Here is a 26,643-nt window from a genome sequence, read left to right as displayed (position 1 = left end):
CCCAGTTTTAGGGTCATAGTCCCGTTTAGCCTCCAACCAGCTCACACTGGGCAGCAGCTGACTCCAAGTTCCTATAAAGCAACTGAGCTGTATGAAGCTAGGAAGGCATGCTGTTTAAAAGAGGAAAAGAGGAAGAAAAAAATATTACTGTGAACTTAATCAATGAAGTCAGATTAAAAGCAAAGAGGTTTTAACAAGCTGATCCTTTGTCTGTTCTTCCCTAATGAAAGTTCAAGAATTTCTGTTAGTTATCAGCTTCTGTTAATACTATGGGGCACAGTTTCAGTGTCTACATTAAATAAAAGATTTTCGATGTAGATGAAATAGCCTTCTATTAGGAGAATATGCTTTCTAGGACTTTCATAGCTAGAGAGAACAAGTCAATGCCTGGCTGACTATCTTATTAGGGACTAATGCAACTGGTAACTTTAAGCCAATGCTCATTTACCATTTTGAAAACCCTAGAAACCTTGAGTTATGCTCAATCCACTCTTTATGTACTGTATAAATGGAATGACAAAGCCTGGATGATAGCACAACTGTTTACAATGTGGTTTACTGATTATTTAAGCCCAATTGGTGAACCTTACTGCTCAGGAAAAAAAAAAAAAAAAGATTCCTTTCAAAATATTATTGCTCATAGACAATGTCCCTGGGCACCTAAGAGCTCTGATGCAGATGTACAATGAGATTCATGTTTTCATGCCTGCTAACACAGCATCCCTTTTGCAATTCATGGATTTTGTAAGACTATAGCTGCCATAGATAGTGATTCCTCTGGTGGATCTGGGTAAAGAAAATTGAAAGTCTGGAAAGGATTCACCATTCTAGATGCCATGAAGAACATTTGTGGTTCATGGAAGGGGGTCAAGATACCAACATTAGCAGGAGTTTGGAAGAAGTTGATTTTAATCCTTTTCAATGACTCTGAAGGGTTTAAAGCATTGGTGGAAAAAGTAACTGCAGATGTGGTGGAAATTGCAAGAAGACTTGAGTGGAGCCTGAACATGTATCTGAATCACTGACAAAACTAACAGATGGTGAGTTGCTTCCTATGAATAAGCACAGAAAGTTGTTTCTTGAGATGGACTCTACTACTGGTAAAGATGCTGTGAAGATTGTTAAATGTTCAGTTGCTCAGTCACATCCTACTCTTTGGGACTCCATTTACTGCAGCATACCAGACTTCCCTGTCCTTCACTATCTCCTGGAGTTTGCTCAAACTCATGTCCATTGAGTCAATGATGCCATCCAACCATCTCATCCTCTGTGCCCCCTTCTCCTCCTGCCCTCAATCTTTCCAGCATCTGGGTCTTTTTCAATGAGCTGGCTGTTCCCATGAGCTGGCCAAAGTATTGGAGCTTCAGCTAGAGCATCAGTCTTCCAATGAACATTAAGAGTTGATTTCCTTCAGGATTGACTGGTTTGATCTCCTTGCAGTCCAAGGGACTCTCAAGAGTCTTCTCCAGCACCACAGGTGGAAGCATCAGTTCTTCAGCCTTCTTTATGGTCCAACTCTCACATACATGCATGACTACTAGAGAAATCATAGCTTTGACTATACAGACCTTTGTCAGCAAAGTGATGTCTCTGCTTTTTAATATGCTGTGTAGGTTTGTCATAGGTTTTCTTCCAAGGAGCAAGTGTCTGTCAATTTAATGGCTGCAGTCAACATCCCCAGTGATTTTGGAGCCTGGGAAAATTAAGTCTGTCACTGTTTCCATTGTTTCCCCATCTATTTGCCATGAAGTGATGGGACCAGATGCCATGATCTTTGTTTTTTGAATGTTGAGTTTTAAGCTAGCTTTTTCATTCTCCTCTTTCACTTTCATCAAAAAGACTTTAGTTCCTCTTCACTTTCTGCCATAAGGCTCTGTCATCTGCATATCTGAGGTTACTGATATTTCTCCCAGCAATCTTGATTCCACCTTGTGTGTGATTCATCTACCCCGGCATTTTGCATGATGTACTCTGCATATAAGTTAAATGAGCAGGGTGACAATCTACAGCTTTGATGTAGTCCTTTCCCAATTTGGAACAGGCCATTGATCCATGTCCGGTTCTAACTGTTACCTCTTGACCTGCATACAGATTTCTCAGGAGACAGGTAAGAAAGGTGAGGTAAGATGACATTCCCATCTCTTAAGAATTTTTCACAGTTTGTTGTGATCCGCACAGTCAAAGGTTTTAGCATAGTCCATGAAGCATAAGTAGATGTTTTTCTGGAATTCTCTTGCTTTTTCTGTGATCCAACAGATGTTGGCAATTTGATCTTTGGTTTCTCTGACTTTTCTAAATCTAGCTTATACATCTGGAATTTCTCAGTTCAGGTACTGTTGAAGCCTAGCTTGAAGGATTTTGAGGATTCCTTGCTAGCATGTGAAATGAGTGCAATTATGCAGTAGTTTGAACATTCTTTGGCATTGCCCTTCTTTGGAATTGGAATGAAAACTGACCTTTTCCAGTCCTGTGGCCACTGCTGAGTTTTCCAAATTTGCTGGCATATTGAGTGAAGCACTTTCACAGCATCATCTCTTAGGATTTGAAATAGCTCAGTTGGAATTCCATCATCTCCACTAGCTTTGTTCGTAGTGATGCTTCCTAAGGTCCACTGACTTTACACTCCAGGATGTCTGGCCCTAGGCGAGTGACTATACCACTGTGGTTGTCTGGGTCCTTAAGACCTTTTTTGTATAGTTCTTCTGTGTATTCTTGCCACTTCTTCTTAATATCTTCTGCTTCCGTTAGATCCATACAATTTCTGTCCTTTACTGTGCCCATCTTTGCATGAAATGTTCCCCTGGTATCTCTAATTTTCTTGAAGAGATCTCTCTTCCTTCTCATTCTATTGTTTTCCTCTGTTTCTTTGCATTGTTCACTTAAGAGCACAAAGGATTTAGAATATTACATAAACTTAGTTAATGAAGCACCAGCAGGGTTTGAACAGATTGGCTTCCACTTTGAAAGAAGTTCTTCTATGAGTAAAATGGTATCAAACAGCGTTGCATGATACAGAGAAATCCTTTGTGAAAGGAAGAGCCCAGTAATGCAAACTTCACTGTCATTTTAAGAAATTGCTACAACAGCCCCAACCTTTAGCAACCACCACCCTGATCAGTCATCAGCCATCAACATCAAGGCAAGAGCCTTTACTACAAAAAGATTATGGCTCATCAAGGGCTCAGAGGATGATTAGGATTTTTTAGCAATGAATTATTTTCCAATTAAGGTAAAACATTTTTGAACATGATGATTTTATACACTTAATAGACTAGTAAAGTATAATATAAACATAATTTTCATATACACTAGGAAGCCAAAAATTTTGTGTGACTTGCTTTACTGCAATAGTTTCTTTATTGTGGTGCCCTGGAACCAAGCCCACAATATCTCTGAGGTATGCCTGTGGGTTATTATTTTCCAGCTAAATCTGCCAACTTGTCATTGTCATCATTGCTATCTCCTCCTCATCTTCCTTCTTTTGCCCCTCCACCTCTCCTCCTCTTTCTTTTAAAAATTGAAGCATAATTGACATATAATTAACTTCAGGTGTACAACATATTGTTTTAATGGTTGTATATATTATTAAATGATCACCACAATAAGTCTATTTAACACCATTACCATACTTATAGTATCTAGCTGTCAGGACAGGTGACGCAAACATATGTACATGGAACCAGTAGAGCTGCAGGAGGTCTTCAGGGAAGCAGACTCCTAGTGAGTGTTGAGCATATTCTTTGGCCCTCCCAGAAATTCTAGGAACTATCCAACACCCTTTAATATTGGATTGGCCAAAAAATTCATTTGAGTTGTTTCACAAGAAATTAGAGAAATCCAAAAGTAATGAACTTTTGGGGCAACCCAATAAACTTCTTTCCTATCCAACCAGCTTAAGTGGGTTTTGTTGTTTGCTACTATGGATGCTCTGATACATTGTTCTTTTTTCAATGCACCAGCCACAAAAGTTACTCTTTTTTCAGTCTCATGCCCTCTGTAGATACCTGGATAATCCCTCCATCTCCCTAATCTGTCCTTTTAATTATCATTTTCTTTTTCTCCAAAAAGTAGAATGAAGAGAATATTTCTACATTAATTTTTTTTGCATGTCACATTAATTGCTGAGTTCTATTTTCCACAGCAGTATTTTCTACTCTATGAAAGGACCTACTGAAAATTGCTTTTTCTCTTCTTAAAGAGTTCAGCCCATTTTCCCATATCCAGAGTCCTATGTAGTATTTTTATTTTTAAAACTCATGAAGAGGGTGAGGCTTCCTACATCTCGCATATATTTAGTTATTTCTTTTAATGGAGACTGCATTTTCTTGGGTTTTATTTTGCCCCCATTAAAACAGCTACATCATCTCTTTAGCTGTGCATAGGAAACAGAGGTAAAATATGAAATCATTTTGAAGACAAAATACATTTTTTAGGAAATCTGGGATAATTGAAGGTCTTTTAAGACCACGAGTGCGTAGAGAAGTTTTGAGGAAAGACTCTAGGATACAGACTTTTAAAGCTCTCAGTCAAATCCCAGAAATGATTAAGTTTGATCTAAGGAGAAAACAATTTCTGAAATTTCTACTTCTGGCATCCGATTGATTTGTTTTGGAAAAATGGTTGTATGTTGGCTGATACATTTGGGGATGAACACTTAGATTATTGCAGAGTACTGGAGAGGTCCTGGGGGAAAACTTTTCAGGAATTTAGACATTGAACATTTTGAAACACTGAGTATTTTATTTTGAGACTCAGTGTGGGACTGGATTATAATAACAAAATTCACAAACTCCACGACCACTTATAGAATCAAGTCTCAATCATTAGGGAGGAATGTAGCATCAAATCTGTCCTGTGCATATTTTTTAAATCTCTAGAAAGATGATTTCCCCTTTCTACAGTAATTCCTGTTTTATTCTGACAAGTGATTGTGTTATTTTTCTTTCCCACCTCCCAGAGTATCTGAGTCTATTTTTTATATTGCTTAACTTGACTTGTTTATTGAAATTATTTAAATATATGTTCCTATTGTCACTCTAGGCCTTACTAATATTACCAAGTATCTTTTTTGTCCCTCAGAGAATTTATTTTATAAATGGACATGTAATTGCAGGGAAAGAGTAGTTGTATTATTTTCTTTCTACTTTGCACATTTTCCCAGACATGTCAATATTACTTAGCACCACATATGCTTTAAATTCCTAATATTTATAAACAATTTAAAAAACAATTTGCTTGCATTTCTTTAGACATTTTATAAATATTGTATTAATCTGAAATACTTACCTTCACATATATTTAAAACAAATGCTGGGGTGGGGGGAGTCCTGTTACTATTGAAATGTTATAAGCTTAGTTTGGGAAGATTATTAATAAAGATATTTATTTTTAAACTTACTAAAATGAAATAAAACTTTACTTGGAAGTAAAAATAATTGACTCGCTGAAGAAAATCCAGTACAGTGCAACATCAAGTTGTCCATGTGGATTAGGACCCTATTACCTGGAAAGAAAAGATCCAGATAATGTGTGGAGAATATTTTTTCATCCATGTTTCATATCAATATAACATAGTTATAAATTGACTTAAAAGACTAGCAGAAGTCTCAGAACTTCTTTATTGTTATGTTTCTAGACAATTTACTTTTTTAGCCTATGTTTTTAGTCCAAATCTATGGTTTAATTCAATTCAACAAATATTTATTGGAATTATGGCATAAGGTAAAATAGTCTCTGTAACCATTAAAAAAAGAATGAGAATTATGCTGATGGTTGCATAATTCTATAATATTCTAAAAATCATTGAATTATATAATTTAAGTGAGTGAGTTACATAGTGTTTGAATTATATCTCAGTAAAGTATTACAAGAAAAGTAAGGAAAATTACATGAGCTAATGTGAAAGAAGAACCAAAATGCATTGTATAGGTGAGGAGTGGAGAGCAACAACAGAAATTACATATAGGATGATCTCATTTATGTAAAAAGAATAACGCACATTTCTGGAAGGATATGTAAGAAACTGTCAGCAACTGTTTCTTTTGAGTAATTGAAACAGAAAAGTTTGATGTAGTGGTGACTAGGAAAGTAAAACTTTTTCCTGTATACCCTTTTATACTGTTTTAATATTTACCATGAGCCTTTTTACTTTTATAATAATGAATTATTTTTATAGGGTGCTATGTATCAAATGCTGGGGAACCCAGGAGTTCTCGAACCTGCACAAACCATCTGCTGTGACAGGCAACATCTAGTCAGGCTTCAAGGTGAATAGGGGTCAGTCAGTAAATGTTTGTTGTCTCAATAAATGGATGGATGGATGGATGAATGGATGGGCGAACTATATGACTTTGTTTTTGTATGGGATACTCAACCTAGAAATATTTATCTATATCTTCTCTGGATAAGGATAGATATACATGGTAGAGAGATAAAGTTTAAAATCTCTTCTGTTCCTAAAACATGCTCTGAATTTGAGGAGATAAAACATACACAGTAAAAGCAGTAGACACAAGAGAGCCTCAGAACAAGACGCATCTCACCAGTGTCACTAACGTTTGTAATCCCGCTCCTTAGCTGCTTGGGACATTGGAACAGCTCATGTCTTCTCCATTCCTTCTCTAACCTCCTTTTCCATCTTATACACAGAGATAAGAGAGAACTTAGAAACGAAAGGAAGGGAAAAGGTAAACCAGCTGGGATGGGTCCTAATGTTTATGTCAAGGAGGAAAGGGAGTTTTATAGTAGACTTACTGCTTGGCATATAAGTTAAAACATGAAACTGGGGTGCCAATACTGAGGACTTCTGTGGAGGCTATGACCAAGATCACCCTCAGAAAACCTCTGTGGAGAAATTGAAAATCTGGTCCTGGAGAATTCCAAGGACAGAGGAGCCTAGCGGGCTGCGGTTCATAGGGCTGTGTAGAGTTGGACACGACTAAAGTGACTTATTAGCATTGCATGCACACAGATAGTATTTCACCTTTGAAAGTTATATGACCTCTATTGAAACTACTCAGTTCTGTTGTAGTACAAAAGGATCCAGAGACAATATGTAAACAATGGGCTTAGCTGGGTTCCAATAAAATTTAACAAAAACAGGAGAGACAATTTTGGCTTCCAGACTGTAGTTTGCTGACCCCTGACCCAGAGCAGCCCCTCATTTTGTGTTTGTATTCATCTACTTCTATGATGTGGGCTTCCTCTTTGCTTTCTCTCTGTCTTAAGGACTTCCCTAATTTCTTATGAGCCTAATATGACATTTTAAAGTGGTGCTTTTAGGAAATGGGGATATTAGAAGGTGATTAGGTCATGAAGGTAGAGCCCAAATGAATGGTATTCATGCCCTTGTAAAAGGGACCCCAGAGAGTTCCTTTGCCCCTTTTGCCATGTGATCCTTCTGTACTACAACAAAACTGAGTAGTTTCAACAGAGATCGTATGACTGGCAAAGGTAAAATACTTAATATCTGTGTGCGTGCAATGCCAAGTCACTTCAGTCGTGTCCAGCTCTATGCTACCCTATGAACCACAGCCCGCCAGGCTCCTCTGTCCTTGGAATTCTCCAGACAAGAATGCGGGAGTGGGTTGCCATGTTCTCCTCCTGGGGATCTTCCCAACCCAGAGATCAAACCTGCATCTCTTAATGTCTCTTGCAATGGCATGCAGGTTCTTTACCACTAATGCCACCTGGAAGCCCACTTGCTATCTAGCCCTTTATAGAAAAGTTTGCTGACCCCTGTTCCAGAGGCCCAGGGTGAGACTACATAGAGCGAACCGTATGAAACTGAAGCCTGGGCCTTTCGTCTGTACAAAGTGAAGGAGGTGAAATGTAGACTCCCCACAAATGGGACACTTGAAATGACTTTACTCTCTGTAAAAGACTGGACCGAGAAAAAACCTGACTCTTTGCAAAGGACACAGACAAGGAAAGCTGGCAATTCTTAAATCACATGATTATGACACATTTGAGACAGAGGTAGAGCCCAAATGAATGGTATTAGTGCCCTTGTAAAAGAGACCCCAGAGAGTTCCTTTGTCCCTTTTGCCATGTGAAGTTTCAGTGAGAAGATGGCCATCTATGAACCAGGAAATGGTTTTTCACCAGACATCAAGTATGCTGGTACAAAACTTGATCTTTTCAGCCTCCAAACCAAGAGAAATACCTTTCTGTTGCTTATAAGTCACCCAGTTTATGGTATTTTTGTTATAGCAGGCCAAATGGACTAAGATAAACATTTGGATAAAGAATGTTTTAGTACAAACTTCAGCTTTGTCTCTTATTAGATCTGTGACCCGAAGCAAGTCACTTAACTTCTCTGTGCCCCAGTTTTCTCACCTATAAAATGATAAAATCATAATACCTCATAATGCAGTGGAGAAGGCAATGGCAACCCACTCCAGTACTCTTGCCTGGAAAATCCCATGGACAGAGGAACCTGGTAGGCTGCAGTCCATGGGGTCGCTAGGAGTTGGATACAACTGAGCAATTTCACTTTCAATTTTCACTTTCATGTGTTGGAGAAGGAAATGGCAACCCACTCCAGTATTCTTGCCTGGAGAGTCCCAGGAATAGGGGAGCCTGGTGGGCTGCCATCTATGGGGTCGCACAGAGTCAGACACGACTGAAGCGACTTAGCAGCAGCAGCAGCAGCATAATGCAATATAACAGTGTTGTTGTGAGGATTAAATGAATTAATATTTGCAAAGCATTTAGAAAAGTGGTCAGTGCTGTGCTATTATTATTATCATCAACAAAATCATTCGAAACAGTCTTGACTTTTCATTTTTCATTTCTGTGTTTTAATTATGTCTATTATAGCTTTAATAATTTTAAAGATATTGTCCTTGGCAGTCACTTTCTATATCTCATCAAGTAACTCAAATTCTTGAATATAATTTTCCTGTATTTTATGACCTTTGACTTTGCTTCACATAAAAATTGTTACTTATTGTGTGACTTTTTATCATGAGCTCATATTCAATGAGGATGAATGTTTTTTGAGAATCCCCTGCCACCTAGCTGGGTCTATGTTTCTCCCACATTGATTTGCATTTACTAATGCCAGGGACTTCTCTGTTCCATAACCTAATTTTCTGTTTATATTTTGAAATAGGGTTTCCTTGAATGCAATATAAATTTAAACTCCAAGCCTGAGTAAGGATCAAGAATGAATTTTGGATCTCTCAGGGAATTACATGTTTTTCCTTACTGGTTGCCTAGACAGAGACAGACTATATTCACTAGGATCTCCTGTTCAGGTTGACAGATTTTTTTCTCTTGAGGCTTAGCCCCAACACCTCACTCAAAATGTGTCTACATGAACTTTAGACACCAGGTTAGAGGCTTTAGAACCAAGCCTCCAGGTTATTAGGTATCTGCTCAGGTCACTGCTCTGGCTTGAAGTTTCTTCCTTTTTATTAGCATGTTTTGATTCTCTTCCAGAAATGTTTCATGTAGCTTTTGTAGGTATGTCCAGTTCTTGAGGATATGCAAGCTCTTCGTCTCTTAGAAACCCCAGTAGACTTGCTTCTCACAACATTATTTCACAACTGTCTTCCTTCCTTGTCTCCCTTCCTTCTTAATATTTCATTTTTCATCGTATTATCTTTCCCCATTTCATATCAGTTTCTTTCCTTCACCAGTAGCATATTTCAATCCTAGAGACTTTCATATGTATTATGACAACCTGAAAAGATAAATAACCTTATTAAATGGTCTCCTACCATCATTGAGACACCAAAGCATTTGAACCAAAGGGAATGCATATTGGGTTGATGCAGGCAATTTTCATTTTAAAATCACTGGCTTTCATCTGGTAGGAATATTTCTTGATGTTACTCTTCTCGTCTCTCTTCTGAGTATTTTAGATTTCATCATTCTTTCTGACAGTTATTGATGTGTTAGTATTCTCCTACTCCATTCCTGACTCTGATAAACTGCGCTTTGAAAAATAACCTTGGTTGATTACACTGTTTTGAGGAAGAATGCTCTAACTGGCTAATCCGAAGATTCAGGCCTCCTGGGCAAATATATTCCTATATCGAAGATGAGAACATTAAACAAAATAGTCTGTCTACTGGTAACCATCACCATACCTAGTCCTGGCCCTGACTTCTCACTCACCAAGCAAGCTTCTCAGAGCCACATGACTCCTCCTGTAGAACAGAGAAGCCCATATATATCGATAGGTTGTCAACCAGGAGACCATATAGTATGAACTTTCTTTCCAAAAATTAGTAAGTTAGAATTTGTTGTTATCAAAACCACAATGCAGACCTCAACGAGCTTTCACTTTTTTGTTATAGTAAAATGTACCTACTATAACATTTACCATTTTAACCTTTTCTGAGCATAGAAATCAGTGGTATTAGGTGCATTCACATTGTTGTGCAATGGTCACCACTGTTGTATCCACCTGTAGAACTGTTTTACCACCCCAAACTGAAACTCTGTACCCAGTACAGGGTTCCCCTCAAGTCTCTCATAACCGTCTTCGCATTTGACAGTTCTAGGTACAATGCTTGTCCTTTCATGTCTGCCTTATTTCACTTAGCGTCATGTCCTCAAGGTTTGTTCATGTTGCAGCATGTGACAGGACTTCATTGAGCCTTTACTTTTTTTTTTTTAATTGGAGGATAATCACTTTACAATGCTGTTAGTTTCTGTTGTACAACAGCACAAATAAGCTATATGTACACAGATATTCCCTCCCTGTTGAGCCTCCCTCCCACCATCAGCCCCATCCCACCACTCTAGGTCATTACAGAGCACCGGCTTCTTACTAGCTATCTGTTTTTGCATGGTAGTGTATATATGTCAATGCTACTCTCTCATTTCATCCCACCCTCTCCTTCCCCACTGTGTCCTCAAGTCTGATCTCTGTGTCTGTGGCTCTGTTCCTATATTCACCTGTTTACAGGGCAGAAATAGAGATGCAGACTGATGAACCTACTTTTATTTTCTAATTTTATTTAGTCATTTTTTTGGTTTACTCTTAAAATCTTTTTAAAAAATTTTATACAGTTTTTAAAAGTTTCTTTCCATTTACAGTTATTACAAAATACTGGCTATATTCCCCATGTTGTACAATACATCCTTGAGCCTGTCTTACACTCAACAGTTTATACCTCCCATTGCCCCACCCTTAGATTGCACACATACCCCCACCCCTCCGTAGCCACTAGTTTGCTTTCTCTATCTGTGAGTCAGGTCTTTACTTTACATATATCCTTTGAGGGAAAGAAGATTTTTTATTAGCCACAAAGCCATGGGAAGTTTTATCTAAATGGATACCGAGATCACCGCTGACATCCCTCACTCATCAGCCCTTTAAATGCCATTCTCTCCCACAGCTACTGCTCTGGCTCTGTCATGTTTGAACTTTCCTTAGCCTTTTAGCAAGAGAAAGATTTTGGAAACACATCATTTTCACACGAGAAGGGAATTTTTATTCTGAAATATGTATGCTATTTAACTTATTAGGTGAAATTTGAAGGCACTGACCTTCACAAGTAGGGGAGCTGCCTAGTCTAACAAAAAAATAATGTCTTTGGCAGCCCTAACTTATCTTTAAGGGCTTCCCGGGGGCCTCAGTGGGTAAAGAATCTGCCTGCAATACAGGAGATGCAAGAGATGTGGGTTTAATCCCTGGGTGGGAAAGATCCCCTGAGTAGGAAATGGCAACTCACTCCAGTATTCTTGCCTAGAGCATTCCATGGACAGAGAAGCCTGGCGGACCATCTTTACAGAGGAGTTTATCTTTACTCCATCTCCACCCGCCCGTCCTGCAGTGTTGGAATGTTGTGGGAGGGAATTAGTCACATCTTGGTCACCTCCACCTGCTTCAGTTTTTTGTTATTTTTAATTATTTCCACTTTACTCCTCCTTCTTCTTATCCTGACAGACTACCGATCAGTTCTGCTCTATGTGCTTCAGTCACTTGCCTTTGCCTGGGAATAAGATCCAATCTCCTTACCCCGACTTCTGGGGTCCCACATAGTAGAACCCCAAGCTACCTTTCCAGATCCAGCCAAACAGGATTCTTTACTATTCTTGTATATGTCCTGTATTTTCCTCCTTTGTTTTATTTCACATTTTTTTCCTCTGATGACAAAAGCCTCCTTAGAGTCCTTTCAGAATTATGACCCTGAAATAAAGCTCATCTCAAATATCTACCTTGTGCAAGAAACCCTTTCAAATTTTTCCACCTCTATACCATCATTTTCCTGATAACTTCTTGCATGCAAGGTAAGTTGCTTCAGTCATGTTGGGCTTTGTGTGACCCTATGCACTGTAGCCTGCTCCTCTGTCCATGGAACTCTCCAGGCAGAAACTCTGGAGTGGGTTACTGTGCCCTCCTCCAGGGAGTCTTCCTGACCTAGGGATTGAACCCACATCTCTTATGTTTACCTGCAATGGCAGGTAGATTCTTCACCACTAGCACCACCTGGGAAGTCCAATAACTCCTTAGAACACTCTTATTTCCACCTCTCTTTTCGAGTCTATCCAATTATCTCTGAATTGTAGTTATTCACACCTTTGTTTTAGTGCCTCAAACTTAGTAGAATGTCTGTCCATTGTCTAAAGGAGGTGACTGTGTCTTGCTCTCCCACAACACCTAGAACTGTGATTTGTGCATAGTAGGTCCTTTATATTTGTTCTGTCATTTGCATGCTAGCCAATGGCATTACAACCTTAAATCAATCATGGAACCAGCTCCAGAACAGGTGCAACCTCTGGAGTCCAAGGGGAAAAAGGAGAGGACGGGACCAGGCAGTGTAGGAGACAGATCTGGCTAGTGGGATTGGTGTCCACTGCTGATTATTTACCCAGAGTAAGTGGGACATGGGTAACATTTATTTGCCACATCAGTGGTTTTTGTTGGTTACAATGTTAGGAGAAAATACAAATGCAACTGTCTGTAAACTCAGATGAAAAAGTAAACTCATATGAAAGTAAAAAGAAGAAACCAGATTTTTAAAGATCTGTACTTCCTTTTCTAACAGAGGAGAGGCCAAAATCAGATTACTCAAATGATTTCTGTAACTCTGGAATGCACCCAGTGCTTCACAATGTTAATGACTAAGCTACTGTAGAGAGTAACAGATTTTCTAAGAAACTTTGGAAATTTAGAAAATAAATGAACATGATCTTAAATTACTACCTTTTGGAGGGTAATTTTTGACTCATCCTGTACAAACTAGATGATACTGGTCTCTAGATTGTTTGCCTGATGAATTTTTAAACTATACTTATAAAAATAATGTTTAAATAACATTTAAAGTTTCAGGGGAAAAAGTGATTTTTTTTTCATCTCTGCATTTATTTAGCATCACATCTTTATTTTTACACTTAGTATTGACTAACAAATGTAGTAGCTATACATTTTTTTTATGGCTCTTTTCAGTTTACTGCATGAAGGTACACTAGTCCAAGTTAAAAGCAGACCCCAAATGGTTACATTATACAGGCTGTGAGAATTTTAAACTTGTGACAAGGGACAGAAGGGAAATTCTACTCATTACAAGGAAATCCTCACTTAAGCTTCAGTGAGCCAAAGCACTTAAAACCCATGAACCTTCAGCCGGTCGTCTTTAGCCAGTCCAGTCTCTACCAGGAGCTGGCATGAAATTTGCCTGCAATGGTACTGTAATTGAACATCCAGAATATGGAGAAGTAATTCAGCTACAGGGTGACCAGCGCAGGAAAAAGTGATTTAATGGTGAGCTTTTGTTCTCAAGTGAAAATTGCTCAGTTTTTAGAAAAATAAGCTGATTCTATATTGAGTAACACTTATTTCGAAGGGTTGAAAAAGCAAACAAGAAATGAGGAAAACCCTTAAGAAGTAAATAATGAAGCAGGTTGCAGATTATGAGTATCTTCAGTTATTCATCTTAGGAGACATTGGATGGTAGACCCACTGGCCAAAATTATAGGATTATTAAGAGATAGAGAAAGTCCAGGTAGACTGATGAATTAAATGGTTGTATAGTCTATTTTTTAAAGGGTTAAAGAGAGACCCTAATAACTAAGGGTTGAGTTTGCTTAAGTTTTAATCCTGAGATGAAGATTGTAGATCAAATACCAAAACAACCTACTCGTGGTATAGACAGACAAATAGAGGCAACAGGATCCGGAGAGGAGCAGTGTGGCTTTATGAAGCTCGGTGCGCCAGACAATTGTAATTTCCTTCCATGACAGGATGAGGAAACATGTAGCTTGGAGGCACGCAATAGAAGCCATTTATCTATCTTTTACTCAAGCTTTCAATTCTATCATACACAGGATGCCCAGCAGCCAGCTAAGAAAATGTAAGTTGAACATTCTGTTTTTCAAGCTGCAAGTCCTGGAGAGTTCCAGGAGAATTTTAAATACAAGTATACAGTCTTGAATAGAAGGTTATATATTTTTTAAAGTACTCTACCAGTTAAGAAGAAACTTACTAACTTCTGTTTTGCAGTAAAAAAAAAAAATTAGAAAGATCTGCACATAAAATGACTTTAGTTTCTTACATTTTTCCAAATGGTTCTGGGTCCCCAGATGTATCTTGGAGGCTGTATTAATGGGCCCCAGCAGTAACTAGATGGCACAATTAAACTAGGGAACTGAGAGAATTTACTGAACTATTTACAAAAGGGTGAGCAGGATTTAGGGAACAGCAAAGGTGGTGTAGCCGGAACAGCTGTTACCAGCACTGAAGTGAGGTGTCTGGAAGGGAGCGATAACCAGAACATCAAGGACAGCACTCTAACTAGGGTCACCCAGAAGGACTGGGGCCTGTGGCAGGCCATGCGGGTATCCTGCCATGACAGATTGAGGAAGGTGTGCAAACCCATGAATTAGATGCAAACTCAGAGTTACATGTGTGCATATGCCTTTTTCTGTGGAGTTGGCCCATAGATTGCTATCAACGGTCTCCTAAATGAATCCAAATGTTAAGAGCTATGTTTTTAAAAGAAGAATATAAAATTTAAACTCACTTTGTTGTATTTCTGAAGGTGATAGCTTTTAGTCCTTGTTAAGTACCTACGTAGTGCAGAGCACTTACTAACACTCTGTAACTATTCTATAACTGTATAAAAATAAGACAGGAAAAGTTAATGAGTATATTTTGGACCAAAGATTGAGTTTTACTAAGATTGCCTCGTGTGTCAGTTGTCTGGTGTGTTTGGCAGTGAAATGTGGAGCGGAGGAGCTGAACTGGCTGGTAATGATCTCACATAGAAAATTACGCTGAATAATATACACATGTTATTCTGAAAGGTTGGTCAGGGGATAATATTTAGGCAAAATTAAGTTGACAGGCAGTCAGCTATGTATTTGCATTAACTGATCAATTGATCGTGGTTGTTTTTGTTTGTTTGTTTATGGGGTTATATATACATATATATATGTATACACATGTAATTCATATATATGATATGTATCTTAGCTGTGGGTGCCATAACAAAATACCAAGGACTGAGTGATTAAAGAAATATAACAGAAGTTTATTTTCTCGTAGTTCTGGAAGCCAGGAGTTCCAGATCAAGATTTCAGCTGATTCCATGTCAGTTGAGAGCTCTCTTCCTGGCTTGCAGATGGCCACCTTCTCACTGCATCCTCACATGGACCTTTCTCAGTACATATGTACAGAGAGAGAAAGACAGTGAACTCTCTGGTGTCCCTTCTGATTAGCACACTAATTCTATCAGATAAGGGTCCCATCCTGTGACCTCAATGAACCTAATTCCTTATAGGCCCCATTTCCAAACATAGCCACAGTACAGGGTGAGAAATGCAATGTAAGATTTTCCAGGCATGAATACTAGAGTGGGTTGCCATTTCCTTCTCCAGGGGATCTTCCTGACCCAAGGATCGATCCCGGGTCTCCTGCATTGTAGGCAAACACTTTACCATCTGAGCTATCAGGGAAGCCCAAGAATTAGGTGAGGGGAACACAAAAATTGAATTGATAGCAATATATATAGAGAGAGATATAAATTATGTATAATTAATCCACTTTTATTATGTGTTAGGCACTGTGCACATTGCTGGGGATATAAAATGGTTAATATACTGTTTCTTTTTTCTGTGAGAATGCTAAGAAACTACTCCTTTAGCAAATTTCAAGTATACAATACAATGCTAAACTATAGTCACCATACTGCATATCAGATCCTCAAAACTTATTCACCTTATGACTAGAAATGTGTATCCTTTGACCACTTAGACCAACATCTCCCCTTTTCCTGCTCCAGCTCTTGGTAACCACCATTCTATTCTCTGTTTCTATGAATCTGATTTTTTGGGGGGATTCTACATATAAGCAATACCATACAGTATATGTCTTTCTCTGTCTGGTTTATTTTATTGGTATAATACCCTCCAGTTTCATCCATGTTGTTACAAATGGCGGGATTCCTCCTCTTTTTATGACTAAATAATATTCCATTGTGTATATATATGTATATATTACACACATATATATAACACATTTTCTTTGTCCATTCATCAGTCAACAGACACACATACTGTTTCCATAGGTTGGCTAATGTATATAACTATGTGAGGTGATGGATATATTAATTAACTTGACTGTGGTAATCATTTCAGAATGTAAGTATCATAAATGTATGTATCATAAATCATCATATTGTACACTTGAAAATATTAGAAAAAAAGGATACTGTTCCCATTGAGGAGTAAGAATCAAGTAAAAGAGCTTGATCTGTATATAACTCTTCCAATGAGGTCATCATCAAAAGGCTTCTAGAAGTTCATCTGGAGGAGCGCCAGCTAGATCCACAGACTATTCATTCTTTTATTTTTTTTTAAATCAGTGTCTTTTGACCCAGGCTGCACATCATCAGAGGAAATTATTAAAATAGGGCTTCCCAATCCCAGTCTGAGAGACTCCCATTTAGCTGGTTTGAGGTGGGGCCCCGGTGTTTTTTGAAGGCTTTTCCGATATCCCAACGTGCACCAGTGTTGAGAGCAACCTGGAGTAAAGGCATTGATGTACACACCTCTCCCCCTCCCCGCCTCCCTCACTCACCACTACACTACACTCTAGCCTCTTAGAATCATGGCTAGTTTGTTCTTCTCCTGATGAGTAGTTCACATTTTATCTTAGAGGCGCTGTAAATGTTTTCTCTTTATGAAGCAACTGCTGGGCAACCCAGAGCCAATTCAGGACCTACTGTCTGCCACTGCATGGGCTATATGCAGTGCACTGTGGTATTAGCTTCAGGATTTGTGTCAGTGGTGGCCCTTCCCTTCCCTTCCCTTTTTCTTTTCTTCCCCCCATTATGGCTAGTTTATACTATCTTGATGTACTTAAATTTATCCTTATAAATTGTCTCTTATTCTTCTGGGGGAAAAGGAGAGATACGGATTTATAACGAATGAATGAACAAAGGAAAAACATACCAAAATTGCATGGAAACACCCATAAATAGAAATAATCAGAGGAATTTTTGCAAGTCTAAGTGTTTCTTGAACTGACTGCTAGGAGGGCAAGACTGAATGAGTTTGCAGAAGGTGAGGTTAGGAGTGAGGTGAAGAGGTGGTTCCTAGACTTAGGACAGGCATAGGTGAGTAGTGGCTGAATGCCTGCAGTGGATAACACTCCATGGCAGTCAAAGGGTAGAAAGGAAACAGGAGCCTCCCAAATGAAGCTGGGCATCCATTACCCAAGTTCACGTAAAAGCATAAGTGTTCTCAAAACAGCATATAAATGAGAACACATTGATATCTAAGGAACTAGGTATGATGAATCAAGGGGGAATTAAGCTTGGAGATCTTCCTAAAGAGGGTGAATTTGGGGTTTGATTTTAACAGAGGGGAAAGTCACGTACTATAGGAGAAAACAAGAAGTTCTAGACATCACCACAACTCTACACTGATGATGCAGAGAACTCTCTACCTCACAAAGTGGGATGTGATGGGAGGAAGCCAGGGAGAGCTGAGCTGACAAGGGACTGAATAAGGAGAGGATGGGTTTGCAAAGATTAGAGGCATTTTTAGTGAAAGTTTGTAAGGGAAATGTTTGAAGAGAATACATTCTTCACTTAAATGAAGCACCTAGAATGAGATAGGCACTTTTTGGGTGCTTGGGATACAGCAGTGAATAAGACAAATGTAGTGTTTGTCCTCGTGAATCTCATAGTCTAAACACATTAAAGACCCAAATCTCAACACAATTGCAAGCTGTCATGAATACTTTAAAGAAGCTATGGAGGGTGCTGTGGGAAGCTATGGGTGAAGCTGGGAGGAATCTGGTTTGAGGACAGGGAAGGCTTTTCACTGGAGCACAGGTTGGAAAAACGTCTTAGAATCAATTAATAGGCATGTGATTGATTGGATGTAGGAATAAAGGAGGCAGAATCATCAAAAAGGTTTCCGAGGTTTCTGGCATGTGTGCACACATGCATACACCCCACACAGGAGCTGAGAGGAGGATTAACTGTGAGTATTTAATTCTCTCTCTCTCTCCCCCTATAACCTCTTCTTCTCTCAATAAAAAGGAAAATAAGATTTTCCAGGAACAGACAGATAAAAGTTCAAATTGAAGGCTTATGGAGAACACTCTGAAGTACTTTCCACTTTGTCTGAAAAAAAAAAAATGAAACACAGTGAAAACCCCACTAATAACTACAATGTCATTCTACCTTACTTTTAGTTCTAACGATGGTATTTAATGGTCAATTATTGGGACGGCTTTAAAAACACTCCAAGCATAACTGTTACCAAAAATGTTTCCAGACTGATGTTCCTCTCTGGGGATTGTTTACTGTCATTGATTACAGTAGGCAAAAAATATCAAGGTTGGGATTAAACTTTATTTGAGCCACAACAATATAAATATATGTATACAACATTATGTACTGTTCAAGATTGTAAGCCATCCTCCACCCATCCTCCATCCATGCCTCCCAACTCCTAAGTGTATCATCTTTAGAAGAACTGCCCCCTCCAAGCAGCATCAATTCATACAAAGCATGTTGTACCCTCCAAGTGGCACCATATGCCTGCCAGAGGGTCAAACTGAATAGGCGGGGCAGGGTGCAGGCAAGACCACTTCAAAGTCACACAAAAGGATGACTTTAACATCTTGAACTCAAGTCTAAATTCAGCTGTTATTATTCCTCAGCCTATGAGGTTAATATTGAAATGAAATTTAAAAAATACAGCCCGTTTGAAATGCATTTCCTTAAAAGAAAAAATTGTTAGAAAATAGTTTAATCGTGTGTGATTTGGGAAGAAAAATGAAGATCTTTCTTTACATTCCCAAAGGTTTTCATCTGAAAATCAATGTGTGATCTAGAGTTTTTACAGCTTGTGATAAAATCACAAACATGGGCAAACCTCAGCCTCTAATCCTATTCTGTGGTGCACTAAAATCCTGCAGGGGGAAAAAAATGAAGTATGGTCCTATTTCCCTATGCGAAGCTTTTTCATAGAGACCTACATTACACTGACACTTTTTTTCTGTAAATATTTTGAATGTGCATGATCAATTTCTGTCACTTGTCCAACACCTAGAAGTGCCTGACAACATCCTAACATGAATTTCTGGATTGGTTTCAGAAGCAGAGTGACGGATAACTGTATCTACAAGTGGTTGATCTATTTTGATGTGAACTTAATTAATGCTGCATATGAAACTCCAAATGTCACAATACAGTTTTACAATTTTAATTATTAGACTGACTAACTCATTTTAAAATGAAATTTGAACTTAATTTAATGTAAGTTATTAAATTCTTTTCAACAAATTCATGTTTAAGAGAAAGGGTTTTATAAAATCACTCAATTATGATTTTACCATGTGAATGAGAACTATATAAAAATGCCACAAATAATATATGACTTCAGCATCATGACTGGAACTAGGAATTTGCAGAGAAGGATTGAGCTGCCCACCTATGATGTCTGGTCACATAATCCAAGCCGCTGTTTAATGAACTTGGAGATTAGGAGCTGAGGCCTTTTCTGGTACTCCACGAGAACATCGTGGGGAGAGTTGATCTGGTCACATTCAAGTCTGTTGAGAAGTGTCACACAGACCACAGCAGCTGGAAAAGTAAACAAGACCATTACTGACCAAATGGGTTTATCTTTCTTACAGAAACGTTACCTGGACACTCCCCACGTCCCCGGCACACGGGCTGTGTCTTATTTTCCCTATTGTGTGAACGCAACCCACTGAACCCACTAGACTTCTATGTTATAATTCAGGTTTCTGTGGACTCCCATCAAACACTCCATCTAAATAGATTAACTGAAACAGTTGTCAGTACTCTCCCTTCTCCTTTCCCCTACAACTGGGTAGGTGAAGGCTCAGAAAAGCTTTGTATTCAAGACAAGAACAAGGAAGGATCTTTGCCATTCAAGACACACAAACCTCCAGCTTTCTATCCCATGTCCAGTTCTTAGAGCAGGCTTTTCTTTCTTGAGGATATAACTAGAGAGCTAGCCATTTTTCCTGAGATGACATTTTACTCCTTGATCCAATATTTGAGTGTGCCTGCTGGAAAGGGAAGTAACCAGAGAAGAGATATGAACAGCCTTAAAGGCAAGACCTGACCCTTTTGAAATTTGAGAAAAAAAGTGAAACAATATGCTTAAACATAAGAATCAGTTCAGTGAAGGAGCACATTTATTAGCATTTAGTTTCTAAAGAATGATGACAAAATCTTGTGATAATTGCAAAACTAAGGGGAAAGAACAAGCATCTTTCTTTTCTAATAAATGAAAGTTTCACTTTTGATAAGTCACCAACATCTTTGATTTGTTCCATCAAGAACTCGAGAGAAACACTGAGTACCCTACAAATTTTTTTATTGCCAGTTTCACATGAAATATTTGATTTCAAGGACTATGGTTACATACACTGAAATCAGTGACAGTCACTTTAAATTGATAGCAGTATCATAATCTCTATGTTCATCTGCATTATTTAAAGAAGGATTTCAGTGGATCTGAGATTAGATGTAGCTACCTTCACAAGCTTTGAGGTCATGAAGATAAATTTGGGTATGAAGGCAATATTTATTTCTTTGACTTCTCTGCTATCTCAGACTTCTGGATTTCAGAAGGAAAAATGGACTGTAACTATAATAGGTGCTATCTTTTTTGTTTGGTTTAGCTCTTGCTAGATGCTGGGTATTTACGATACTGTTTAGACCTCATTGCTGTTCCATAAGCTAACTATTATTCTTAGCCTCTTTTGACAAATGATGAAATGAGGAATTAGGGAGGTCAAAAGGTCCAGGAGGACAAGCTAGTAAATAGCCAATCAACTCCCCACTTCATAGACTGCTGAGAAGACTCCTTTTCCTCCCATCCCTCTTCTACTGAGCTGGCACATGGCAAACCATAAGGCAGACCTGTCCTGACCTACCAGTCAAATTGACTCTCCTGTTCAGTGAACTGTGACAAGCAGTGAAAATATCCAACTGAAACTGAGTCAAATATTTCCTCACCTAGGACCCTATTTATTCAAAAATCATCCGGTTGTAAAGCAACTTGGCCCAACAGGTAAACAAGCAAACGGAAGGGCTAGAAACTTCCTCAGCTTTTCAAGTTAATGATCAGCTAGTCTGTGAAGGCTGACATGGGCTGGTGGTAGCAGAGAAAAGATGAAAGTCCTTCTCTAATCCTTCACTTGGCAGAGAGATAAAAGGAAACTCGTGCTTGTCAAGGAGCAAGAGCTGACTTTATTAAACATCTTCTCCAGGGATTTCATGGGTCGTGCCAAAGAGGGACAAGAACAGGTCACCGTGATCTCAGTGGTTTTCTTGACACTGGCAGACCAATTACCAAGCAGCTTGTAATAATCTTGTCATCTAAAATTACAATTTCCACAAGCAATTAAAAGGGACTAACTTACCCAAAACAATTTTTCAGAATTAAGCCTGACAGTTTTGCCACCATAATCCTCTTATTGGGCAGGGAGGATGTCCCTGTGGAGGGACATTTAGTTACCTAGCTGTCACCAAGGAGGTTGTCAGCTAAGTGACCTCAGGCTGCAATGGGATGGGAACACACCAATGTCAACATGGAGCTCAATCCACTCAGAGCTGCACCAGGAACTCCCAGTGATTCTCAACTCTTTGATCCTTAATTTTTTTTCTTTTTTTTTTTTTGGCCCTTTGCAAATCTGATAAAAGCTGTAACAGGAACCTCTCTTCAAAAAAATACACATGTGCATATACACATAAAATATTGGGTTGGTCAAAATGTTCATTCAGATTTTCCCATGTATTATGGGAAAACCTGAACAAACATTTTGGCCAATCTAGTATTTGTGTATTGGAGAAGGAAATGGCAACCCACTCCGGTATTCTTGCCTGGAGAATCCCAGGGACAGAGGAGCCTGGTGGGCTGCTGTCCAAGGGGTAGCACAGAGTCAGACATGACTGAAGCGACTTAGCATGCATGCATGCATTGGAGAAGGAAATGGCAACCCCCTCCAGTATTCTTGCCGGGAGAATCCCAGGGACAGGGGAGCCTTGGTGGGCTGCCATCTATAGGGTTGCACAAAGTCAGACACAACTGAAGCGACTTAGCAGCAGCAGCAGACTTACAGAATTAGGAGTGAGGAGTAAAAAGGACAGTTAAGCTGTATTTTATAAAAAAGCAATTATCAGTTAAATTATTTGCACACTGATATTTGAGAACTATTGCCTTAAAGACTTTAAATTTTACCCCTAATTAAATCACATGAAAACAAATGTTCATACCTGCCCCCTAGCACTTTAGATTCCCAAAGAAATGCTGGATTAGAACCAAGATTTAATATTAACTTCTATCAAAAATTGTCCCATATCTTTTATGAAAGTGTTACTAAAGACACTGTCAATGTAATACAGTTGATCACTTACATTTAACATTTGAATAAATTTTTATGACAAACCTCAAATGCTTTCTTTTACAAGATAATGAATGCTGTATTACTCAAAGAGTCTCTATTTTCAACCTGGCTTCTAGGAAACTCAGACTACTCATATGTAGTCTTGCCCTTCTAGGTAACTCTTTGCTATTGAGAACATCCATTCGCTCCCTTAACTATATGCCTCTTATTTTGTTTACTTTTGCTTAAATTTATTTATACATTCATCTTTTATTGAAAGCTGCTGCTCATGCCTTTTCAAAAAATAGGGAAAGTATAGGTAATCTGTCAATAGATAAATATGTTACTCTTTTACACCTTATGGAGTAGTGTAGAAAGTGGGAACAAAGAGGCAGGAGATATCAGGGCTAGTCCATCATCGTTTTGATCTAGCTGTGCTTCCTTTGACAGGTTACTTTTTACTCTCTGAGTTTTATTCTCTGAGAATGGAGCAGGTTGGACCTCAAAGGTCTCGCCCAAGCCCACCCCCTCAGCATCTGTGTCTCACATTATCTTGGTGGGAGGGCCATGCTGTCCTCTCCTGGAGATCCAGGTTCAACCTTAGGAACTTGCACTTCTGTTGGATGCTGGACCTCCAAGCAGAGCTGTGTCAGGATGGGCAGAGGATGGAAACTGCTGTGCTGGGGTTGGGGGCTCCAGCAGGGACAATTCCTCACTGGGGTCACAGATGGAGAGAGGCAGGTCATGGGTAACGCTATCACAGAAAAAGTTGGATCCATGGATCCAAATCATTCTCTAATGGGTGAGTGTGTTGGTACAAGGCAGGCAGAAGTAGGATAGAGGACAGGAGAGTAGAATTAAAATAAATCAAACAAAATTTTAGACACTGACCTTCATTAAAAATATGTAAAAACCAGCAAAACAAGAAGAAACAATTAAAAAAAATTTACCTTTATAAGCATAATAAATTAATTACTTATCATTTGTGTCTGATTTCCCAAATACACTGGCTTATTTTCTTGGTGAAATAATGTCTATACTTAAAACTGAATAAGTATCAATGTGATGCTTTACTTGATTTCAACACTATTTTGATATATGATTAACCTTTACGGGCTTTGCTTTCTGAAGTAGCACAACTATCTGCTCACAACGTATAAAATAGAAAAATCTGCACTTATTTTTTTGTTTCCTGTGAATAGAGACTCTGAACCTTGTGTATCCATCGGAGGCTGCCGGGAAGACACAGCAGGGCATGGTGCAAAGGGGCCTCAAGTCAGAGAGAGGTCAGTTCCAGTTCCAGTTCAACTACTTCTTATTTACTGTGAGAACTTGGGAAAGTTGTTAGCCTCTCTGAGCCACAGTATCTCTCAGCAGATACTGTGAGGTTGAAGAGCTGCAATGGGTCACCTTTTGCTTTTGTATAATAATAATTCAAAACGCATTTTTGAGTTAAGAAATAACTCCAGCTCCAGACTGAGTATAATCTTTAATCCTTGTTGTAATATCTTGTTTACTCTATCAATGATCATCCTGCAGTTCCCAGAGTCCAATAGCCTTCATTTTTGGGATCAGCAGATGAATATAATATGCACTTAAAGTCAGGATTCTGCTCCCTTTCATCAAACTGTAGTAAAGTAATATTATGAAGACTGAATTTATCCCCAAAGTTCCCAGTATATGTCAAAAGAAATAACAGTGAATTCTTCCTTTATCCTAAAGAAAAACCACTGTGAGTGCTGCCAAAAACTAAAGACAAAGAAGATTTAAGTGAACCTAATCTTGGATAAATACTAGGTTTCATATATTGTCATGCAAGCAAGCATGTGTCAAAAGGCAGCCAACACTGTCTTTTAAAGATGGATAAAAACTGAATATATCACAAGTTCCCAGTGCAAAAGGATTATCATCTTTAACCAGAATGTTAGGGGTTTTAATTAAAGTAGATTTTGTTTTAAGAGATGGAAAGATGTGTGCATATTATAGAACCATAGATGAATATACTTATACAGCATTGTACAGTGGGTTTACATGGTTCTGAAGCTTTAGCCTTTCAAGGTAGAATAATTTTGTGAAGACCACTATTTCCCTCACTTAAATCTTTGTTAAAACTACAATGGACTCCACTATTCTTTTTCAGCATAATGAGATCAGGATAACAACAGTGATGTAGAGATGTCCATGGCTCCATTTCAAGTAGTTTGTCCATCTAGCAGATATTAGGAGATATAGAAGTATTATATGAGCCTTATAGCAAAAGGATGCTTAACTTTATAAGGTTTTGCCACTTCCTACTGGGACGAGTATGAAGCATTCCAGAGTCCTTTAGACAATCCCAAGCCATAAATGTAGCTGAATAACGAGGAACCAATTGAGTCTGTTATAGCTATCTTCTATGGTCTATAGAGGTCGAGTAGTCATTCTTTTTATTCATTTAGCAAATATTTATTGAAAGACCATATACAGATATTATTCCAAGTGCTAAAGATATAGCAAGAAAATGACAGTATTCCTGTTCTTGTACTACTTATGTTGTAATGGAGATAGATGCTAAATATGTATCGCCATGTATTAATACATGCAAAATTATATGTAAGTTACTATATAAAGAAAAAAGAAATGTTGTTTGGTTTAGTGGTAAATATGATACAGAGAAATGAGGTAGAAAGAGTGAATGAGTAAGTAGAATGAATGAGAATGAGTTTAGTTTAGGTAGTCATGCAAAATGTCCCTGATGAAGTGAGAATTACGTCCCTTAATGTAAGTGAGATCTTACATGAATTGTAAAGAAGTGCTAGTCCATGGGGTCCCAGGACCTCCTTGTCCTGGTGAATGCAGAAAGATCTGTTTTTGCACTAGTCCATATTCAATGAGTGACTCCTCTGAGTTAGAACAATGATCCTCTAGAAGACTCTTGTTCAAATAAAATATTATTTATAAGCTGAAACCATTAGGCATCATTGCCTTAGTATGAAGCCAGTCATCTGGTACTACTAAAGGGACCTGAAAGGCCATTAGAGAAGGCCATCTGGAGACACATGGGGAATGGGACGTTGCTGACAGTGGGAGCAAGATGGAAGGGGAGGGGGAACAGGCCTGGGAGTCTTGAGCTTTTGGTGCCAGATGAAACGTATTTTCCAGTGTTGCTTACCATTAGTATATAACCTCCCTGATGAGTATGTTAAAGCAGCCATTTGTGAAGGCTCTTGCAGCCCTTCCTCAAATGACGCTTTTCCAGCTCATACAGAGCTTTTCCAAGCTTCATTCACTGCGTTTGGGGTAGGATGTAATGAAGTGGGGATGAAAGATGGGAATGTGGCAGAATCATATGCATGGGGTTTTGGTCTGTGTCCTTGGTGGTTGACCTTCCAGGGGTTGATCTTCCTGTACCAAGAATTCATCTTTGGAAACAGTGGTGTCTGAGGGAGATAAAGAGTCCCTGTCACCAAGAAAAAATTTGGACAGAAATACTCCCAAGAACTACAGAATTACATACTTAACAGATACAACCTTTAGTGTGAATGTTGGCAGCCGAGAAGGGATCTGCTCAAGGAAAAGGCTCCATCAGTGGCCTGGAAGACAGCTATTGGCAGGCTGAAATCAGCTACCAACAGCTTCAATAGCAGCAGAAAAGGGGAAACACAGCAGAGGGCAGGAACTAGAGCAAGCTAGAGAGGAAAGAGCCTAGGAGGGTACCTGCAGGTGGCAGAGAGAGCAAGGTCACAAGGACTTGTGGCAAGGGCAAAAACTTCCTCACAACAGAGTAACTTCTCTGAGGTTTTGGCAACATTTCAAAGAGAGAA

The 26,643-nt window shown here is 38.7% G+C and overlaps 1 protein-coding gene across 1 annotated transcript in view; it reads right to left on the bottom strand.

The window, feature by feature from the left end:
- Window positions 1–15,470: 15,470 nt before the first annotated feature.
- Window positions 15,471–26,643, bottom strand: part of UPP2 (uridine phosphorylase 2) — a 39,414-nt gene continuing 28,241 nt past the window's right edge. Inside the window, exons 7-8 of the mRNA XM_043488355.1 lie at window positions 19,909–20,060; window positions 15,471–18,593 (exon numbers count right to left, since the gene is read on the bottom strand). Coding sequence (XP_043344290.1) covers window positions 19,909–20,060 — 152 coding nt within the window. The 3' untranslated portion in view covers window positions 15,471–18,593. The remainder of the gene's footprint in view (window positions 18,594–19,908; window positions 20,061–26,643) is intronic.

Source organism: Cervus canadensis, chromosome 15 (assembly GCF_019320065.1).
Source record: "Cervus canadensis isolate Bull #8, Minnesota chromosome 15, ASM1932006v1, whole genome shotgun sequence".
In the NCBI taxonomy this organism is placed as follows: Eukaryota; Metazoa; Chordata; class Mammalia; order Artiodactyla; family Cervidae; genus Cervus; species Cervus canadensis.
The sequence above is the reverse complement of the archived record's forward strand: the minus strand, read 5'-3'. Positions and strand labels throughout refer to the sequence as shown.